General features: G+C 42.5%; 1 protein-coding gene across 11 annotated transcripts in view; it reads right to left on the bottom strand.

Moving 5' to 3' along the window:
* FOXN3 (forkhead box N3) overlaps window positions 1-17,269 on the bottom strand; it is a 211,903-nt gene that overhangs the window by 119,751 nt on the left and 74,883 nt on the right. For 10 of the 11 annotated variants that reach the window (XM_037394595.1, XM_037394593.1, XM_037394597.1 and 7 more), the window contains exon 2: window positions 15,019-15,575. In XM_037394595.1, coding sequence (XP_037250492.1) covers window positions 15,019-15,561 — 543 coding nt within the window. In that variant the 5' untranslated portion in view covers window positions 15,562-15,575. Of the gene's footprint in view, window positions 1-15,018; window positions 15,576-17,090; window positions 17,239-17,269 lie in introns of all 11 variants that reach the window. The other variant, XM_037394594.1, reaches the window with a different exon arrangement.

The raw sequence follows: 17,269 nt of genomic DNA, 5'->3' as shown, positions 1-17,269 counted from the left end.
GGTTTCCTCAAATTCACAGAAGAGAATCAAAAGGCACGTGACAGAGGCAGCAGCAGAGCGCCAGCCTGCAAGCTCACCGAAACAAACCCCACAGAAATAGAAATGTCACTCTTCAGGGTGCTCTTTCAGCTAAGCTGGTAGCAAACAGGATGTGAGCATCAGTCGCTGTGTGTGGAGAGGACGTTATTCAGAATAGCAAGTTCAGGCACAGACCGGGTCTTTCACTCGGTAAGGAAAGAGTGGGAGGAAGCAGGGGGGAAGCCTTCAACCCACACACTGCAGCCCTGCCTACTTGGGTTTTCCCCGGCTTCTTTTTAACTGAATTATCTCACAAGCAGTCATTTTCAAGTGCGAAGTTCACAGGCAGCCCCCATGAAACAGGGCTGCACGGGAAGCCTGCTCATGCTTCGAGTGTGCTGGGAGGAGGAGGAATGACAGGCTCCTTGGGAAAACGAGACCACAGACACCCTCAGTGAGATCATGGACAATCTCAGCAGTGCCAGCACCCTTGAGAATAGGGACAGGGACACTTGTAGAAAGACAAACTGTCCACAGAAAGGAAGGATTACGGCTTGGCTTAAACATGAGAACACAAAGAAAAACAGTTTGGAGCAGGTGAGTGGAAAAGAGAAGACAACACCGTCTGATGGAGTTTAGAAACCTCTGGAAATTAGAAAAGCTATATCAACTTCTACACTGGGCTAACTCACCATCTTCACCCTCCCACTCCTCAGTATTTACTAGCAAGCTATTACTCATTCTGATTATCATATACAAAAAGGCTGGTGATCAATATTGCACAAGGGTGATTAGTACTCAGTGATTAAACATCAGTGTATGAATTTGTCTGACTTAGCATGCCTGAAGTGGAAGGAAATGGAGAAACAGTTTCTGAGCAGACCACAGCAATGAAAACAGACAACTTGCTCAACATCAGAGGTTGATGTTGTGAAGAGTTCAGAAGTAACAAGAAGGAAATTAATGATATTTTCAGAAGGACAGAAAATTGTTTTCTTCCAAATTATTCATGATCAAATATGCCTTTGAACAGATCTACCATCTAAAGGAAAGAAAATCTCATTTAAGGATGCCAAAGTAAGGCTATTTTGATGGCACAGGTGTCATGCAAACAGGCCTGCTGGGACCTGAGTCACTGCTCCAGGTCTCCTGTGATCTTTTTCTCTATCGGTTTCACACAGGAAGCCTTCGTATTTGGCAGATGGTTTATAAATGAAAATCTTGCTTCAAAAAGTTGCTATTTTTTTCTTTTCCAAAATGCAAATGCACTTTCAGCACAGTGCAATAATATTTTAAAGCACTTGCCCCTGCCACATGTTGCTCTGACATGTTTAGGAACGATTCCATTTCTAGATGATACAAATAGGAAGATAACTAAGAGGAGAAAACCAACAAAAACAGCAGTCAGAAATGAACACCTGAATGTGAAAAGCAACCAAAAATAACATACAAACTCCCTTACAGAAAAAAAAAATGTGTAGCTAGAAAATGAGGTCCAAAGTGCTGAAGGCCCTACTCAAAGGCTGAGCAAAAAGGGAAGGGCACCTTATAATTGACTCCATTCATCCTACTGATGACAAAAAACTTTTGACAGCAGAGCTGTATAATGCAGAACCCTGCTGAAAAACAGTAATCAGCCCTTGAGCGTGCTGGTGGTGTGAAAATCCACCACTGCTTGCCCCACAAAAGGAAGCCAGATATACCAGCTCCAAAGTACCAGCCCGTGGAAAAGGGCTGGCCTTCTCCAAAGGGTCCTTTTTCTATTCATAGTCACACCCAGTGACCACAAATGCTGACATCTGCACTGTACAGAAGAGGATTTCTGTAACCGCTGTGTATTCCTTGCAAAAGACTCTCAGGGGCAATACTAAACACACCACCACCAAAAGATGTTACAACTTCCAGCTTTATCTTAAGTTCCAGAATCTGGCCTTAAAATTGCCAATTCATAGCATTTTTAGCATGTTGGGATTCTAGGCGTTTCTATTAGAAAGTCATGAGATGGTGCAAAACCACGACTTGGGGCAGGGGGGCAACACAAACCAAAACGTTTCCAGCTGTCTTCACTTCTGTAAAAGAGCCTGGAAAAGTTCTTAAAGGCTCTAAAATAAGGCACACACACACCCCTCCCCCATTAATTTAAATGACAACATGATTTTTAAGCCACCTTCATAACTTCTAAGGCCCAAATCTCTGTATAGCCCCCCCCCCCCAACATCCTCATCACATCTATTCATATTATTACACACCCTCCACATGCTAACATTACTTGGTCTAACTTAAAAGCCACACAGCACAAACACAGAGAATTTATTTGGGCAGTTATCTCTCCCTTTCCAAACAAAAGCAAGTCTCTGTACACAGTGCAAGAAGGCAGAGGCTACACATGGCATGGATTGAAAAGCCATTTAAACCAGCTCTGGAACCATTTTATTGTTTAACCTGATGCCAAACAACAGGAATCGACAGATAGTCAAAACAAGAAAAAAAAACCCAAAAGCTTACCGATGAAGTAAATTCTTCCCCTTTTAATGCCTGTCTAAATTAAAGATTCAGAGTGCAAATCCAACAAGTTTGTGAACCCTGTTTTATAAATTGCAAGGGAAATAAATCAAAGTTGATGTGGCACACAAGTGGATAATTCTGCCATAATTAAGACACGGACTCTTGTCCCGTCAGCTCAAGCCTAGCCAAATGCATTTTTGGCACACTAGACACTGGAGGGTGAGTGGGACTTGAGTACTGGTGAAGGAGCAGATGGTAATTAGCAAAAGTGGTTAGATCATAAGCATGTTTACTTTGAAACTAAAATAATGCAAGTATTTTAGCTGGGGGGAAGGAGGGGGATGGGGAAATTTTCCTATTTTTTTCCTAGTCAGCAGAAAAACAGGATGAGAAAAAGCAAGATCTTTCCTACAATTTCAATGCTACAAATTAAAATCAAAGCTTTCTAAATGAATATTTTGTATTTATTCTCAAACAAGATTGACAGAAAAGCTTGCCTCTTAATGGAAAGGGTCGTAATTACATTTCTGCTTTTCCAAATTCAAAATTATTCAGCTCTAAAAGCCAATAGCAAATGACACATCAAAGCGGACTTGCTAAGCCAAGAACAAGGAACTTCATTCTGCTGAACAAAAGCAGAGTTGCCCAAAAGGCAGTTAAGTCATACTTACAGGTGTTTTAGCAAAACACAAAAGAACAAAAAAATTAGTCAAAGTCAAGGTGTTTTATTAAATTTCAAGTGCTGGTTTGTTCTGGAAAAAGCAAGAGAGACTGTTCAGGTTAGTTAGACTCTTAATTTGGAGTGATTGTTTAGACTAATTGGTAACCAGCTGTGGCAACAGAACATGTCTGTCTCAAGGAAATCTTGCAGAGATGGACCACTGTGACAGCATCATGTTTCCCTAGTACAGAGATGCAAGTAGATAGAAAGCTCTGTTTGACGACCCAAATCCATACTATCCTTTCCTCCCATTTCACCTTAAAAGTGTTTGGATGATCTGAAAAACAATATGATTATGTAAGACTTTTTATATATATAAAATATATTTGTATATACACACATATCTACAGATAGATAGAAAAATAAATGAATTTAAGCAGAAAGGGAGGTACAGCCTTAACAATAAAATCCCATTTGTCTCAACAGCTGGAAGCTAGCACTGTACTGAGTCTTCTGTGCAATTTGTCTCTATGACAGCTTCTTTCCTCATTCTCTGCCATGCAGCCAGAAGTCTAGAAAGTATCAGAACTTGATATAAAATTGTAAAAAACAAATCTGCCCTCTCTTACAACAGCAAGGTTTGCATACTTAACCCTGAGCACTGAGGGGGGAAAACATTCACCTGCAGAGCAGGAGAGCAAAACAGAGAAAACCCAAGTAAATTAGTGCAACAAGGCAATTATGGAACAATAAATGCGTTACATTAACTGCCAAAACAGGAAAAAACATACTGCACAAGTTCAGCTGACTGCTTCAAAACAAACCATGCAACACTGAAAACGCCACCATTTGTCTGAGTCTGTCATCTTGGCCACATCCTGACTCTCCAGCTTCCCATCTTCTAACTGAAGACTGGAAACCTTTACTTCCCATGCACACCATGCATTGCTTCCTACCTTAGCTATGTGGACAAACCAGTGTCTTTCTTACACTATTCATCTACAGCTCCTTAGTCCTAAAGTACTTCAGGAAGGGTGGAATTATGTAAGAATCATATCATTACTTCCAGTTAAATTTACAAATAATCTCTGAAGGGGATTCCTGCAGAACTAAATGCCTTTTGACCCAGGAGCTCTGTACCATTTTCTCTCAAAGTCTAAGTGTAATTGTAGCTCCATTGAGCTGGCAGCATGCAGTTCTTAAAGCCATCAAACATTCCTCTCCAAAATCCTTTGAAGTGCTCCCAGGAGCAGTGAGGATCTCTGGAAGTGCAGTGCTTCTGTGTCATCCGAAGGCTAGAAGAGGCTGCACACAGACAGCAACTGCAAGACAGTGGTACTGAGGAGAATCTTGCAAATACAGCTTTTTCTACATGGCTAGGACTTTATTCCTAAAGATAAACTATGCAAGAACTATTTAGTTCTCCCCAGCAATTTGAAGAAAACAGATCTAACTGCAAAACCACTATATTTATTACGGTCTGTACCACTTAACAGCGATGTTTACCCCCTTCCCCCAAATCTAAAATCAGAACACCTCATGAACGATTTCCCTATTTTTACCAGAACACACATAACCTAAGGAGAGGTGTGTTCCCACTCTCCACCCTACGGGGTGAGGAAAGGAGATAAAAGTATGTAAATGAAAGAGATAAGCTATCCCAGTACCTAACCTTGACCTTGTATTAACCCAGGCAGCCCCTGCAACTTGCACTGTAGGCATCCTTTTTTCCAACTGTAAACTCAAGAAAAACATTTACAATAGTTGCTTCATCTCAGTGAGTACCCTCCTACAGCAGGCAGCCATGGGATCTCATAAGTACAGCTCTGGAACAGAGCCTGATTTTCTGCTCGTAGCTTGAATGAGTGTGAATTCAGCATTCAACTAGATTCTCTTATGCAAAATCCCATCAGTAAGTTTCTGCTCCGCATACTGACATCGACACTTTTCCATGCCATCGAAACTTCCCCAATACAGGAGCCCATTCATTCCTCTGCTTACCAACAGTCATCTTTCAGCAAGTTACACCGGCATTTCAAAATCCTGATAGTACTCTGCTAGAGAAAATTGCTACCGTTCACTGCTGCAATGAAATACAGCAATTCAGCATGCCATAGATAGTGTTTTGGTATCTTAAGTCACCGGCTAAAGGCAGCAATTTGGTTTCTTCTCTACTGTAGCAAGGAAAACCCCTCACATTAAGATCTTCAGAACGAGTCCTCCCACAAATTCCTACGTTAGTTCCCAACACAAATTTCCATAACACCCAGAATGGAATTTGGAAAACATAACTAACGAATTGAAATGTACTGTCTCCAAAATTACTACTATGGATAACTGAGTAAGGTCCAGACGCATCATTTATGGCCACAGCTGGTACTTTCCACAGCCCTCAGTCCCAATTCTGCTGCTGTTTACTCAGGAGTAAACCAAAAGCAGCTCCTCTGAAGTCAAGAGTCCAAACTGGTGGGAGAACAGAAGAAAACAAGTAACATTCCAGTTACAGAAGGGCCAATAGTGACCTACCAAAACATCAGGAGGAAAAAAAAATAATTATGCCAAAGTAGCAAGGTCACTCCCCTTGTTCTTCCCTACTGTTGCTTATCTTACATGACCTTTAGCACTGATGAGTCTGACACCACTTAAAGCTACAAGAAATTTAGGACTTTTTAGAAGCCAGTTGAGTTACCAGCAAGTAGGTAAATCTTGTCAGCATCCAGACTGTTATAAGTGTGCTTAATCTCCAGAAAAGATAACCACAGTTTTATTGCCACTGCAATAATCTGCACTAAATGACCAGACACAGCAGCAATGATGAGCATGGTGTGGGTGCAGTGTCTCAACTACTGGGTATTTCAGCAGCTCCAGCTGCTTCACCAGTTAAGATCTGAAGGCAGGCTAAGAGGAATCACAGACTCGACGGCACAGCAGAGCTGAAGCATTCTGCACTGGCTTGTGTAATTAAAGGTGAGAATTGCTGTGAACTTCAGTCCCAGACACTAATTACGCTCAAAGGGAAAACACTTCAGGAAGCTCTTGCTAAAAGTAGCACAGCTGAGGAGAGTGCTCCTTGCCCTCATCTATGAGGCTGGCTAGTCCCAGGCCAGCCAGACTCTACTGAATGGCAAGTGTCCCAGCAGCCATCCACAGGGCCACTGTCCAACAGCAATATCTCTGCTCCTTCAAAAGAGCTGCCCTTGCCTCCATTAAAGAAACACACATTATTAGTTCTGTGTCTGAATTCTTCCAAACCGGAGAAAACACACATAGGAATTAAGCCAGAAAAACTAAGATACAAGACTGTTAAGAGCATTCAAGCAGATGTACAGAATCCGTTTTGCCTTTAAAGACATCAGAGTGCAAGCTGAAGACAGGGACTCATAAGTGCACCTGAACCAACTGCCTGCATTTCTCTGCTGCTTGTCAATTAAGCACTTCCAGACAATTAATTTTGGCACCTCCTCTCTTCCTCAGACCACCAGTAATAATTTTCTGGCTCTGGAGCTGAGCGGGTACCCTGCTTTTGGCCAGCTCTAAAAGACACCAGAGCAGGTGGAGGATGGTTGGGAGAGGGACTGAAATTAACCAGGAATTAGATCAAATGACAGACATTAGGAAGCAAAATTAAACATTTTTGCCTTAAGACCAAATCTTACATACTGACTCATAACAAACCAGTTGCTACTACTGAAGACACCAAAACCTCATTGTTTCTAAACTACTTAATAAGACTTAAACCAAGAGTACCAGAAAACCAACAAGATTCATACCCATCCCATTAAACTTTCTTCAGTATCTTCCTTTACCTAGAAGACAGGAGACTTGACTTATACTGGTTCAAACAACCAGATTATTAATCAAAAGATAACAGCAAATACTTAGAGACAAATCTTTACTAGCTTAAAAAATACATAAGCATGCAACACAGTCTTTCTCCCTAGATGCACAGTGAGCAAAACTTAAGCAGAGGTAGCCACATGGCAATTTTTTTAAGCAATTCTGTGTTCGCAAGGCTAACTGCATCATAACGTATTGCTTTGTTATAGCTACACAGGGTGCTTGCACCACCACCTCATCTAGCAATGATCTTCTGTTCAGTCTTGAAATGACAGAAGTCAGTTACTTCTATACACTAAGCCACCACGGACCAACATAGAAATACCAACAAACAAAATTAAAAAAGGTCACACTGAGTCCCTTTTTCATAAGGATTCCAGCTTGTGTTACCCCAGGCCATTCATTTGTTTTGACTAGATTTATGATGAAGGTAACAGCAATTAGCTGAAAATAACACAGAAGGCACAGGTATGAGCAGCCTGGAGACTGCTTCTCAGACCCCACCAGGCCAGCCAGCCGAATGACTTTACCAGAAACACAGAACTGCTGTAGGAATGAGCCAAAGTTTCAGTGAGGGGAATGCAGCACCTGCCTGAAACCAGAGCAAGTAAAGGAAGCCTCTCCAGCAACTCAAAGGCTACTTCAGGCTGCTGGAAGAGTATTTTCAACTCCTCAATTATTTTCAACTGCTCCATTACAATCAGGTCTTTTAATGCTTTTTCATGAGGTCTTCACCTAGGAAAAGAAGCCACACAGCACAATTTGCTGTGCTCTTTCAGCCAACGTAAAACACTTCCCTTTCCTTTCAGGAAAGGAAGGAGGAAGTCTAAGGGACATGTATTTTGTATTTAAAAGTAATTCTTTGATGTTTTGCTGAAGAACTGAAGTGCAAGAGAGAAAAGCACACACTCAGCCAGACCAGCAAGCCCAGTTTATTGCTGACGTTCAGCTACAATTAGCGGTAGTGCAGCCACCATCGCGGGCCTGGTGCTCAGGGGCACGTCCTGCCTACCGCCACAGGAGTTTCACAGCGATCCCTCATGAGCCAGAGTTTGTTGATGGACATGTGAAGCGCTCCTGTGCATATACGTACGCCAGCCCTGTCATCAGCAAGACCTCCTGTGCTCAAACCAGAGCACAGCCCCAGGATCTGTGCTTCCTTTGCTGGCAGTGACAACAGTAGTTCATTAACTCTGACAATTAGGATAAAACCTAGGTGGTGATGAGGATGTAAAGACAGCAGCATCAAAAAGCCTGACAATTGATTTTATGGACAACCTTCCCTCTTCCATAATAGCTTTTCAGAGGATCCACAGCACAGTTCCACTCACGGCCACCTCTGCCAATATTAAGACTTTTAGGCAACAGAAAGAAACAAACCTTGAGAAAATGAGAAAACATACACACCCATGTGCAGTTTTCTTAGGACCATTTCACTCGTGTTGTATGGGCCCAATCCAGCACCAAACGTGTATCTGACTGAACATACAATCAGCCCCAGTGATTTAAGCACAGTCTGTGCTCTCAAAGTCAAGAGCATTCCCTGCCTCAACCCTTCCTCATCTTCTCCTGCTGACGCTGGGTCAGCTCTGAGATGCCTGAAAGCCATGGGCATGGTTTCATGCAAGATTAAATGGAGTTGAGCCCGCAGCCTGTGCCGACACTAGTGGTTCTCTGACCACAGTAACCATGAGTTAAGCAGGGAGATGAAAATGAATCCAACTAAATTAGCCCACTGAAAAATAACCCAAATTAAAATTAACACAAATAGTTCTCAGCCCACTCACTGCACGGTGACACACATGCCAGTATGAGCTAAAGAGGGGCTGGCAGTACAGCTCCAGATCAGTTCAATCCCCCAGGAAAGGAACAGGCAGCCAGGTTGGGCAGGGACTATGCCCGGTGATGGCAGCTCAGATTTTGATCATTTTAAATCAGCTGTAAAACACCACGAAGAGCCACTAACACAGGCCACTGGAACAACAAATAGCACAGTCCTGCTCCTAGGGGAAAACTGAAAGAAACATCTCCAGCAGAAGAAAGCCTGCCATTGTATTTAATTTTTTTTTCTCATTTCACCCTAGCCTTTAACTTGTGGTAGGGACCACATCCGTTACCACACCAAGCCATCATGTACCACCTCTCCCTGCAGCTGCCAGCCTCTATCAGGCCTTTCTCCTGTCAGGAATGACTTGCCTCCTTACAATCCCAACCAGAGATATTCCCCAGCCTCCCCATGATCTACTCCCTGTGTGTCAGTACAACTGTTTGTTGGACTACACTGTGACCTGAATCAGGGAATTAAGCTGAAGAGCAACTCAAGAATTTAAAAAAAAAAAAAAAAAGAGAGAGAGAGAAAAATCCAGCCAGATCAGATCTCCAAACAGATCCATGGTTTGTCACAGAAACACAAAAAATTCTCACACCAAGATGGTGCTGGAGCAAACATCCAGGAGCAACAGTTCTGAGTTCTGATCACAGCTGAAAAACAGACTCATCAACCCTACCAGAGCCCAAGCCCAATGAAAGAGCAGCTCACTCCTGACTTTCCTGTCTGGGTTATTCAATGCTGCTTAATGCAGTACCATCTTTGCTGTGGGTTAGCACAGACACCAACAGTTATCCATTTTATTTAACCAACCCCCTCTGATAAGTCACCACAGCTACCCAGCAGGCCACCTGCCCACGGGCTACCTTAACCAAGAGCAAGATAATGTAAATACCTTCAACATATAAGGTTATTGTCAGATATTGCCAGCTCTTCCTCATTACTTGAAAAAGAACTGATTAATGCTTTGGACAGCTCAAAACCTGTTAATACAGGCAGACTCCACTGCAAAGAGTAAGCTCTAATGTAAAGTCACCAGCTACAAGCCAGGGGAATGGAAGCGTGTTATTTCCATGCTCAGCTTTACAAAATCTATTATTTTAATATTCTGTATAATTTCTTGGGTTTTCACTTCAAAAGTAAAACTAAAACGGTTCAAGAAAACCTTTCCATAAATTGTCTGGTACCTGGAAACCACATTTTACAGTATGGTTCTAAAGACTTTTATGATTGCTCTGGAATGAGATGACCCTCATTCCTCTACATACCGATTTGATGAGAAGATTTCTGATACTACAGAGCTCTAGTATGACAGACTGGAGTACAAGAAAATGGATTTCAAGCTAAACTACATGAATTCCAGCTTAAAAACACATCTCCTTTTAATAATTTGGCAAATTAAGTTGGACCAGCTTATTTAAGACATTAGTGCACTAATGGAGTCAACATCATCTGAAGTCTTTAACATGAATCTGAGGAGTTTTGGGATTTTTTATTATTATTATTATTATTTTACACTTTAGCTCCACCAGATGTTATGAACACAGTGAAATTCTGATGCTTGTGTTATTTGGGTCAGTCTAGGTGATAACATCAAAACCAGAGTGGGTAATTTCTATCCCCAGGCTGCCACTGACCTTTCCCGGGAGGTCTTCTTGAATAGCACCATTAAAAGAGGGAGGACAGGGCCCCTGGTCCCTTGTTTTTGTGTATAGATGCAGACTGGATTTGGAGATTCTAAGCAAGAACAAGCAGGCTCCTTTTCCTCTCACTCCAACTAGTACTTATCTTTCTGCAGGGTTTTACCTGTCAAATGCCCAGACATTATCACATCAGAGGAAAGACGTTGGCAGGAGGGAGTCCTGAAAACTCTCCTGTGCCCAAAGGGTCCCCCCATGGCTCTTATCAGGTGCCCTGGCAGAGCGTTACCAGAGGCAGTGTGTTGGACTAGGACAAGTTGGATGTCAGCTCTCACAGAACCCAAGGACCACTCAGGAGTCCTCAGATCTCGGAGCCTGCTCCAGACAGAGGAGGAGCCTGGCTGGCTCTCCATGACCCAGTTATGGACCATGTACTTCTAAGAATAACTTCCACATCAAGGGAGGAGAATTTTCTTCTCCCATCACCATAAACATATCCTTTACCCTCATTACATTTTTATTAAGACGTCTCTTAGCACAAGTGCCAAACAAATGTTTGAGACACATGAGTTTCTTCAGCATGCACACAGCCAGGAGCATGTGTGTGTCTCCCCATCTCAGACAACGCAGAGCAGACACAAAGAGGAATCCTCTTGATATGATGGATGCCCAAAGAAGCACAGACCGGGGAAAAGACAGCAGAGCAGCAGAAAGGAGCATGGGACAAGAGCCCCAGCTTCTATAACCGTGGGCTGCCCACTGAGAGAAAAAAAATTGCAGAGAAGTCCATGATGTCAAACATCCTTTCCCCTCATCCACTCATTTGATAATAATGATCGAGAAAGTTTGCATTCCTAAAAGGCACAGACATATCATGTATCTTACCAACCTCTGTTCAAAGCAGGAATCCCTACACAACTGAAACAAATCTTCAAGGGGGAAAAAAATTGGGGCTTGTCACAAAAATTTTCAACAGACCCTTAGCTAGAGCAGCACTAGTGGGCGCAGCTATAATTACAGCAAACCTACATAATGGGTCTGAACTAGCTTAGCCCTTTCCCTGCAAGCAGAGAAGCTGCCACATCAGTAACTCCGTTGCTAGGGCAACTGCTTACTTTCCATATCAACTGCAAACTCGTTGCTATGGAGACACATATACAAGAAAAATTCCTCTCTATAGCCAAGGACCAGATGGTAGGGAAGTCAGGGAAGTCATGGGCTAACTGGCTGTACTAAATGGGACACACACTAGAGGACATTTAGATCTGTACATTCACAATAGGATTAATGTGGATGACTGAATTCACAGGTCTGGCAGTATAAACAAAGGCAGGGAACTCCTCATCTACTCCTCATCACGTGACACTTCATACTCTAACCAACTATTATTAAACTGCTGAGCTCAATGCAAAGAGGTTTGTACAATCAAGGGCTCAGCGTTTTCCCTCTTCAGCCTGGCTCTCTGTCTCAATCCAGGGTCTCAGCCTGGCTCTCTGTCTCAATCCCGGGTCTCAGCCCCATCGCAAAGTTACATGAACAGTCACTGTCAGATTGCCAGGTAAGCCTGATGGCACTGCAGCTGAAGTGGAATAGCAGCAGTGCATAAACAAATCTGAGGAGAAAAATGTATTTTCCTGGCGTTCCACAACAGACCTAAAAGCACCAGGACAGGGCAAGTCAGAAACTAAAGACACACAGCCCTTTAAGTCTTTTTTTTTTTTTTTTTTTTTTCCTTCTTTTCCCCCTTCTGTTACAAGGATCTCACATCAGGAAATGCAAGCGTTCATATGCAGGCAGAAAAAGCTACATACTATTAAATACATATTTAACCCCAGAATATAAATTAGTGGAACCCAAGATTGAGAAAATTACTATGCAGAGGGAATTCTGAAAAGAATCAAGTGTTCAGCAGAACTTTTTTTAGAAAAACGGTAACTGAAAGGCTACAAAAACACTGGAAAGCACAACTATGAGAGAAAAAGCTTCTAGCTTTTCACGTGTCAATGCACATCAACGGCAAATGCCTGCAATTCCCAGCACTGATCAACTCCTTCCCCCCCATACTGTACATGTTTCAGAACCTATCTTGTTAGCATTTTATAACATGCCATTTGCTAAATGCTACTATTTTTTTTTTCCACTTAAGAACAGCAAGACAGGCAGACCCCAAACCTGCAATTTGCAGAATCTGGCTGCAAGGGGGAAGAAGTGGCATGAAATGATTCCTTACAGAGCAAAGTCCTCCAGACAGAAAACCCTTCAGATGGCCACATTCCTTATGAACAGCAGAGATGCTAGCTGCTAGGTACTCGAGTCAACCCCAAGTGTGTGTGTGCACACACATGAAGGTATTTTCAAAGCCAGCAGTTGACATTTACAGCTTTCCAAGTCTACAATTAGCTGTCAAGCACCTGATTCAGCAACTCTGACCAAGCGCCAATTCTGCACTCGGGACTCTGTCTGCCACGTCCTTTGGCCAGGACACGAGAAAAACCCAGCAGGGGATTTAAATGGCCTGCCTTGGTGCATTTTATGTTTGATATTCTCATCTCATTCACCTTAATGCTGGCTACCTGCAGTTACTAGAATTTCTTCCATCTCCTGGAGAGGCTTTCTCATAACCTGAGATTTTCCAGGAATGAATAAAACCCCACCTCGTTATTCATACAGGCAAGGCCTCCCACAACACCTTGCTGTCTAGCTATGTAACCATGGCTCTAATCACGAATTCAAGACGTAGGTGACTAGTCATGCATTGTGCTCCGCCACTTCCCTGTGGAGAAGCAGCACGTCGTGGTATTGTTCATACGAGCTCAGCAGACTGCCGGATATTTGACAGATAGACATGAAGACAAGGTCCTCACAGGAAGGAAACTGTAATCTAAATAGTCAACATGTAAACAGAGGAAGAGGGATAGAACTAAACACAAATGGCAATGCTGAACACATGCCTTGCTGGTTACAGTATTTTGGGTTTCTTTAAGTGTTTTGTGTGAAGGTTTCTTATGGTCTGGGAGAGTATCATGAAGTCTGATGTGCCATTTGTTGCTATAGTCTCACTTCCAAACAAGAATTGAAGACTCTGGTTTACACAAAACAAGATCCAGCTCAGGAACGGGTTTTTTAATCTCACACACAATCTTCCACAGTAATTAACGTATAAAAATACCAACATACCGTTTGATCAGCTATATGTGGACAGTGGATTCTAGGGAATAACATTTGGGGGGAAAAAGCAAGAAAAGAGAAAAGAAAAAGAAAAAAAAAAAGATAAAAGGCATCAGTCATTTGAAAAAGGAAAGCTCCAGACTAAAGAAAGTTAAGCAATCTAAAATGAAAAGTTGCTAGTTTAGGGTCATGTATGACTACCTCTAGAGTTACTTGAGCTCCTACTCCACGGTATTTAAAGTTAAATCACACACAAAATAGGGAGAACAGCACCACCAACAGAAGTCTAGTTTCAGGGTAACCAGTTACAAGACAACCACAGGATTTACTTCACTGAAATACAGAAGTGTGTGCATCTATTGTTTCTGCCAGGAGAAAATGTCTGCTTCCTGATCTCTGGCCAATTTTAGAGACTGGCACTCGGTGATGTGATTTTACCCACTATTTATTTCACTAACCTGTGAGAAGGCCTGTGAAATTAAACTGCAAGTTGATATTTTTATCAGTAGACTCGTACTTAGCCAAAGATTCATCCAGCCCACCGCTTCTTGAGACTGTCTCCTTTGGAAACTGATACCCACTCCCAGGCAGATTGACATAGTAGAAGGCTATGCAAAGGAGTGCCTCCACCACTCAGCTCGCTTCCCCATTCCCTTGCACACAGCCCCTTCCTGCAGAAGCTGTTGAGAATTCAGCAATGAAACCAGGCGACAACGACAGAGATCCAAAAGCAAGAACGTGCTCCCCAGGCTTCTGCCACCACACCAGTCACAGAAGCTATACGAGCCAAGGGAGAGAACGACTGAAATTTCATTGAATGGCGATGCCAGACCTATCTCCTCTCTTTGAAGAGATTCTCTAGCAATGAAGCTTCATCACCAGAAGTCAGAACTACTTCTGTTTGTTTAAGAGAAAAAAAGGTTTTTTTCAGATTACAACACAGACCAGAGAAAAAGCATTGGACTGTTACATAAGGCATACCCTTTCACTATACATTTGTATAAGCCAAGAACAGCAAGCAGCCTATTTATAACATGATTACATTCATCTAGTATAGCTGGAAACCATTACCACAGCATGATAACTAAAAACAATATTTAACCACTATGTATGAAGACACCAGCTGGGGGGAAAAGAAAAAACACACACACACCCCGAGTACTTTCTTACAGATGTCTAGACAATGAATTTAATAAAATCAGAATGAACCATGCTGAAGAAATGTTGGCTCTCTGAATTTAATGAGCTACATTAGCAGAGACAGCATTGCATATTCTGCATTTCACTGTTCACAGACATGTTTTGGGCTTAGCAAGTGAGTATTTTCAGAGCCAGATAGGTTTCCATAGTTCCAAACTTACCTGACTTCTGTCTTTGTCCACTTTCTTAAAACACTTATTCAAGGATAGATTATGTCTCACAGAATTTTTCCATCCAGTGGGCGCGTTTGCAAAATACGGAAAGTGTTCCAAGATCCAGTTGTATATATCCTTTACAGGCAGTCTTTTGGTTGGCGAGTCCTCAATGGCCATAAATATGAGGCAGCTAAAGGAATAAGGAGGTTTGCAGTTGGGGTTCTGCTTGGCATCGTAGGGCATGTCAGAGTGGGCAGGAGATGGCGGCGTGTCATCACCAATGTCCTGAACAGGGCTCACGCTCCTTAACACCGAGTCCCCAAAGCTTTTCAGCAAGTTCTTGCTCTCGTGTAACCAGTTCAAATTAGTTAATTCTTCATCTTCCATGGCCCCTTTATCTAATCTGATGGCAGGCAAAGAGAAATCTAGGTCCTCGTCATCATGAAGCGCCTTTGATAGATCGCTGTCTTGGTAACGTTGGCTCAATCCGCTGGGAACGCTAATTCCTGAGCCCTCTGGCTTCTTACTGGGAGGCATGACTGGACCCATTTAGACAGCAGCTCCTAGGAGAATGAATCCAAAGGAATGGGAGAAAGAAACAGAGAGAAAAGTTAACTCATAGAAAGATGCTGCATAACATTTTGTCAGCTTTTCCCTAACTGGTCACTTGGCCTTTTGCCATCTGTATTAAAAATGACAGACTCACATAAACACTTATCCACAACTGTTGAGTAAAATAATCTAAAGTCAGGACAAGGGAAGAAATTTCAGTCAATGGAATATGATAATCCCAACACACCTCAGTTCTGCATGTACATGAAGCCACGCACAGGAAATCCTAAAGATATATCCCTTCAGCGATGAATACATGTATATAATCATTGAATACTCCGACTGTATCACTTTAGTAAGCATGTAAAAAAAAAAAAAAAACAACAACCCACATTTAAAAAATAAAATATAAAATAGAGGGGCTTAAGGCCAGTTGCTTCAGATTAAGTTCAGCTGTTTCACTTTTAAGGACAATACAACAGCACCGTGATTAAAATTACTCTGGCTAAAGGCTGAGTCAGGCAAGCACCCAATCTGACTACAGTCCCAGTTGCAACAGAACTCAGAAATGATAGCAGAACTTCAAAACCAGCAAGGGTGAGAGAAGGGAGGAGGGAAAGCAACGCATGGTAGTTTTGGGACCTGGGCCAAGACACAGAGAAACAAGCACCAGAGAAATGAAGCACTTTGTACCTAAACAGAGATTTTAACATAAACTGAACTGTATTTCACACATGGTAGAAAAGAGTCAGAAAGAGTGCTGTGATGCTTGGCAGTGGCCCGGGCGAACTGGGACAAGCTGTCAAGGGTACCAAGGGTACCACACCAGCAAGCAAGCCCCCAGGATTACACCTGCAAGTGGTAATATTCATGAGGACCTGAGCCCTTCAGAAGCTGGGTGAACTTGGGTGCCTGCCCAACTCAAAAGAAGCAAAGAGAAGCCCAATTCTACTTCAGAAGCAGGAGGCATGCTCCCTTAGCTTCTCCATACAGTAAACCTGCCAGAATTTAGGTCTGGAGATGTGAACAGCAGTGAAATAAAAACTGGAAGGAGTTAATAACAGGTTTAAAAATGACAAAACTTTTGGCACAAACGCTGGACCAGAATAAAATGATTCCCCGTATCTAAAACAAACTCAACAGCTCCCTTAAGTCATGCAGTCACACAGTCAATACTGTCAAAGAACAGCAAAAAAACTACAGGCAACAACAGAATGACCCAGCTATTTACAGGAAGAAAAAAAAAAAAAAGAGCAAGACAGCCATTCTGGTAAAGAGAAACGATGGACTTCATTTTAGTTGTTACAAAAGGGCAAAAAAGAAAAAGGAAAGTTCCTCGGGTCTTTCCACAAACACTTAACACCAAAGCAGCCATTACTAAAAAATAACACACAGAACTTTTATGCAGAAGCCCATTAACGCACATCATCACCCAACAAGCTCAGCAAACACGTGTGGCTTTGCACAAGTATCTGGAAGAGGAAAAAATACCGAGGCAGATATAAACACTGGGAGGCCAAACTTACGTAGGTCTCACTTCCTAGCTTTCAAAACAGTGTCCAGCACAGCCAGAAGGTAAACATGAGTACTGCCAGGATCCAGGGGCACCGGCATCGCCTACCTATGCCGCAAGCTCAACTTTGACTTCAAATGGAAGTTACGTCCCATGAGCTTCTAAACAGGAAAATTATATGATGGCTGACAG

This window comes from Falco rusticolus, chromosome 7 (assembly GCF_015220075.1).
Source record: "Falco rusticolus isolate bFalRus1 chromosome 7, bFalRus1.pri, whole genome shotgun sequence".
Classification (NCBI taxonomy): domain Eukaryota; kingdom Metazoa; phylum Chordata; class Aves; order Falconiformes; family Falconidae; genus Falco; species Falco rusticolus.
This window is presented reverse-complemented; position numbering and strand designations above follow the sequence as displayed.